This window comes from Octopus bimaculoides, chromosome 17 (genome assembly GCF_001194135.2).
Source record: "Octopus bimaculoides isolate UCB-OBI-ISO-001 chromosome 17, ASM119413v2, whole genome shotgun sequence".
Taxonomy (NCBI): domain Eukaryota; kingdom Metazoa; phylum Mollusca; class Cephalopoda; order Octopoda; family Octopodidae; genus Octopus; species Octopus bimaculoides.
The window spans coordinates 28,469,710-28,475,164 of record NC_068997.1 but is presented as its reverse complement, the minus strand read 5'-3'; the positions used below and the strand labels follow the sequence as shown (position 1 = coordinate 28,475,164).

General features: G+C 38.1%; 1 protein-coding gene across 1 annotated transcript in view; it reads left to right on the top strand.

Moving 5' to 3' along the window:
- The window catches only part of LOC106870683 (GPI ethanolamine phosphate transferase 1), a 49,019-nt gene that overhangs the window by 32,260 nt on the left and 11,304 nt on the right, over positions 1–5,455 (top strand). Inside the window, exons 20-24 of the mRNA XM_052974141.1 lie at positions 283–374; positions 1,448–1,498; positions 2,668–2,719; positions 3,630–3,738; positions 4,837–4,939. Coding sequence (XP_052830101.1) covers positions 283–374; positions 1,448–1,498; positions 2,668–2,719; positions 3,630–3,738; positions 4,837–4,939 — 407 coding nt within the window. The remainder of the gene's footprint in view (positions 1–282; positions 375–1,447; positions 1,499–2,667; positions 2,720–3,629; positions 3,739–4,836; positions 4,940–5,455) is intronic.

The window sequence follows — 5,455 nt, the reverse complement described above, 5'->3', positions numbered from 1 at the left end:
GGGTGATGGGATGGTAGGTGAGGGGAAAAGGGAGGGCAGGTTCGGGGGGGGGGGAGCAGATGCACGGTCCACAGAACGTGCTCTGGCAAGGGCGGTGTGGATGGTGGTGGGTGGATATCCACGCAGGCTAAAGTGGTGAGCCATGAGTTGAGACTGAGTCTCAAAGTCATGGCTGTCGCTACAAAGTCTGCGTAGACTGAGGAATTGTATATATATATATACACACATTGTCATCGTTAAATGATGATGAGAAATATGTCACATTTTAAAATTCTTTTACAGCTCCCAATTTTAGGCTGGGTTACTTCCTGCCTAGCACTTGCCGTTTTCCCTCTCCTGCCAACAGTGAACAAAGATAGAAATTACAAATTAGTGTAAGTATCACATATTCTATTACCAAACTCTATTTTGTCCATTATTGGTGATTGCATCCGGTTGTATGTCTTGATGAAAACTTAATAACCATTGCCTGAAGTATGTAATAAATATATATATATTTATGTCTGTATAATGTGTTGCTCGAACTGATTTGGTTGTTGTTTCTAGTGGCTATATAAGCTGGTTCAGGTGATATCACATGCAGGAAAACAATGGAATAGGAGAAAATACTTCGTATGAAGAATGGAATGAAAACAGCCTTCCCCTATGGAATCCATTTAGGGTTCAGCTTAAAATCCCAACAACATTACTGAGTGACATGGCTGTGTGATTAAGAAGCTTGCTTCCTAGCCACATGGTTCTGGGTTCAGTCTCACTATGTGGCACCTTGGGCAAGTGTCTTCTACTATAGCCTTGGACCAAACAAAGCCTTGCCTGTAGATTTGCAAGAAGGAAACTGAAAGAAGCCCATCATGTATATATATATATGTGTGTGTGTGTGTGTACTCTTATCTAGATATCATGTGATAGTTGTAAATGAGTATTATCGTCATCTACATAGAAGTGAGGTTGTTCCTTTCTAGTCTTCTGTGAGAAATATGTCAGTCCATAGGGAAATATTTCCTTGCTTGGAAACAGGTGTAGGTTGCTGACAGGAAAGGCATCCAGCCATAGAAAAATCTTCAACAGCAAATTCCAACTACACCATGGAAGCATGGAAGAACAGATGTTAACACAGTGGAGAAAATGATGGCAAGATGGTAAATTCCATTAGAAATACAATAATTAAGGTACTAAACCATTTCCTCTACAGACTTTGTCTCACCTTCACTAAGTGAGCTTGGAGATTTTTCTGAATCTTGCTAGAATTTATTAAATTTCTTGACATCAAATCAACAATTGTCTAAACTATTGTTATGTTCGTGTGGGTGTGGGTGTATATGAATTAGCATGTTTAGAACTATTTTGTTATGTGCACTTAGTAGACAGTATGAACTGTGAATAAAGCAAATGCACCGTGATATTCCAGACATTTCTGTTTGTATTGTCTTCAATTTGAATATTTCAGGACAGCAGCTGGAGTGATAGCTATTTTCTTGGGGTTATACAGTCTACATAAGTAAGTCTCGTTTTCTGTTTTTGTGTTTTGGGGACATAGCTGGCTGAGTGGACAGTGTACCACTAAATGGCAAACCAACAAGGGAGGTCTCTGTGTGGTCACTTGAACTGCTAGAAATAGTTACCATGAGTATAGCTTGTAGTGGAGGGGTGGGCTTTGTCAAGCTCATACAGTCAAAATATACTGATTGAAATACTAAATCTTCTGTACTTCTCCTATTTTGTTCACAATGAGAATAGTGAAGCATTGAGGGAGCCTGTATGTGGTTGATCAGTTTGTGTGTGTGTGTATCTCCTTGCCCTGACAGTGGATGGTAGTTGTAAAGGAGTATCACTGTCATACAAGCAGTGTCGTTCATGTCCGCTATTCTGTGTCAGTATGTCCTGGCCATGGGGAAATATTACCTTACTTAAAATAACAGGTGAGGGTCGGTGACAGTAAGGGCATCTGGCCACAGAAAAGCTGCCTCAAATGAACTCCATCCAACTTATGCAAGCTTGGAAAAATGGATGGTGATAATAATAACAATGATGACAACTGCGGCAGTGATAATTGGCAACCTAGAAGAAAGTTGGAGGCTACAAAAGCCAAAATGTCGAGGCCACTATTTCTCAATATGTCTATTTACAATAACAATAATTCAATTCCTAGTCTCAGAAATTCAGAATTTACTTTTTTTTTTTTTTTTTTTTTTATTCTTCCCTGTATTATGTACGTTAATGCTAACTTAACTTTCTACTAATGAAATTAGATTTAATGAAGATTTATTTCTTAGGAATATTATTTTTAATTACCTGATCTTTTATACTTTATTTACATTATTTACATTTGACGGATATTTGTCCTTATCTTGTTTGTTGTTAACACAACGTTTTGGCATATGGTGTAGTGATTAAGAGCGCAGGCTACTAACCCCAAGATTCCGAGTTTGATTCCAGCCAGTGACCTGAATAATAACAACATAAAAAAAATACTTCAGGAATGAGAACCCAAGTTCAAAATTTACCCAAGACACCTGATGAAGGCTGGAGAGTCTATCAGCCGAAACGTTGTGTTAATAACAAACAAGATGAGGACAAATATTCGTCAAATGTAAATAAAGTAAATAATGTACATAATTGCTCATCTATTAAATATAGAACTGATACTCTTATATTTATATTTTGTAGAATGTTTCCAAGAGAGTCTTTAATGAAAACGAGAAAGTTTGGACTTTTCCAGGTAACCATTGATTGGAATTAGAAATTGATCTTTGCCAGGGCCACTGAGTGGCTCCCGTGCTGGTGGCACGTAAAAAGCACCATTCGAGCGTGATTGTTACCAGCATCGCCTTACTGACACATGTGCTAGTGGCACGTGGAAAACATTCGAGTGTGGTCATTGCCAGTGCCGCCAGACTGGCTCCTGTGCAGGTAGCACATAAAACAACTTTTGAAGGTGGTCATTGCCAGTACTGTCTGACTGGCCCTCGTGCTGGTGGCACGTAAAAGCACCCACTACACTTTTGAAGTGGTTGGCATTAGGAAGGGCATCCAGCTGTAGAAGCTTTGCCAGATCAGATTGGAACCTGGTACAGCCTTCTGGCTTACCAGTCCTCAGTCAAACTGTCCAACCCATGCTAGCATGGAAAGCGGACGTTAAACGACGGCGATGATGATGATGAATAATGAGCCGTAAGAACATAGAATCTACTTTGGATCAGTTTTAGTTAATTAGAAACACTGATCTTGGCAGCGGTGTGACTTCATTTAATGCTTATACAGTTTAACAACAGTGAGGTTGACTGAAAATTGATGAGTGATACTTTATAGAAGTGAAATTGATAATGGGAATGATTTGTAGTGATAACAGAAACAAAAGGTGTGTGTGTGTGTTGGTCTTCCATGTTATACTCAGTGGAGTATAACAATGTTATATGATGGAAGACTACCTTTGTATTTGTGAGTAAGGATTAGCTCTAATTTTAGAAAAAAACTATCATATTTCATCTTGATGGAGTTAAATATCTATGAAATAATTACTGACCCACTAAAATTGTCTTTAAAAATCTATATTTGAGTATTTAATTAAAATATTTATTTCAGACATTCATTAAATTAATGATGTTGTTTTCCTTGCATTTCTTTTGAAGGTTTTCTTAATTGGATTAGCTGTCTATACTGTGCATTCAACTGCTAATAATCTTGCAGTTAATCAAGGATTACAACCAATTAACCAATGCATAAGTTGGCTATTATTAGGTAAGAAAAAAATATGTATCTATTTTATTTTTACAAAATTCTTGTGAAATCATCTGTTGAAGCAGATATCATTTGTGTTTTGAGAGGGTCATACTGCCAATAACAACACACACACTGGTTCTGTTTCACTGCCTTTTATTAATATTCATCAATGAGTTAACTAGTGAAGGCACGTGGTCTAGTGGTTAGGGCGTTGCACTCATGATGGCCAAGTTGTAGGTTCAATTCCCATACTAGGTAGTTCTTGAGCAAAATGCTTTATTTTACTTTGTTCTAGTGGGGAGTAGCATGTCAAAGAATCGACTCGCTATTTCCTCTACATGTCATAAGAGGTGACGAAAAGATGAAGTAGGATTTGCTCTCTGACTTAAGAAAACCGTCACCAACCATGACTACCCAAGCTGACCCATGGGCTGGGGGAAATGTCATCTATGTGTCACAGAGGTATCATCGCCCAAGAGTAGCAGGGAATGACCAACAAATGGTGGATGCAATGACACATTGGCACAGCAATTTCCCTTGAACTAGTTAAAGAACTAGTTAATTAATTAACCAGTTATGCACCAGGGATAGATTAAGAGAACCACATGCTTCTACAAATCTGTAGCCTTGTGCTAATTACATGAAATAATTACAACAAAAAACGAAATCATTATAACAGGACACTAAGACAGCAAGCTAGCAGAATCGTTAGCACACTGGACGAAATGCTTAGCGGTATTTCAACCATCGCTACATTCTGCGTTCAAATTCCACCAAGGTCGACTTTGCCTTTCATCCTTTCGGGGTCGATAAAATAAGTACCAGTTACATACTGCGGTTGATCTAATCAACAGTCTCCCTCCCCCAAAAATTTTAAGCTTGTGCCTTGAGTAGAAAAGAATATGTTAGACATCATTATAAGCAACAATTTTTAGATAAGAAATTACCAGACACATGTCATGTTGACCGTATTTTTAATAAAGATTTTGCATAATTAGTTCCTAGTCACTTTGTAGTTTAATTAACGAGATATATATTCATTATTTAAAACAGTAATTACAAGTTTTCCTTTTGACACTATTAATTCATTGTGCTTCTTTGTTTTGTCTTTGAAAGGTTCCACGTTTCTTTTGCCGCTCTTCAGCAGCCAGCTTGTTATTGAACGTCTTCACTCTATCCTCCTTTCCTTGTACACATTATATACATTGATGAGCACATCGTATCCTTTTAAATTAACTCTTTTGTCATTATATTTCTAATATTATGATTGGGGGAGTCTAGGACATTTACTCCCCATGGACAATAACCCCAATAACCCCGCAAGGACAATTACCCCTGAGACAACAGAGGATGATTTAAAACATCTTAATATATTGGAGGGGGAGGGTTATTGTCCTAGGAGGTAGTTGTCCTGATACTGATTGGGGGCTTTACTAAAATATACGTGTGTATATATAATAGATGCAGGCGTGGCTGTGTGGTAAGAAGCTTGCTTCCCAACCACACAGTTCCGGGTTCAGTCCCACTGCATGGCACCTTGGGCAAGTGTCTTCTGCTACATTCACAGGCCAACCAAAGCCTTGTGAGTGGATTTGGTAGACAGAAACTGAAAGAAGCCCATTGTGTGTGTGTGTGTGTGTGTGTGTGTGTGTGTGTGTGTATATATATATATATATATATATATATCATCATCATCATCATCATCATCGTTTAACGTCCGCTTTCCATGCTAGCA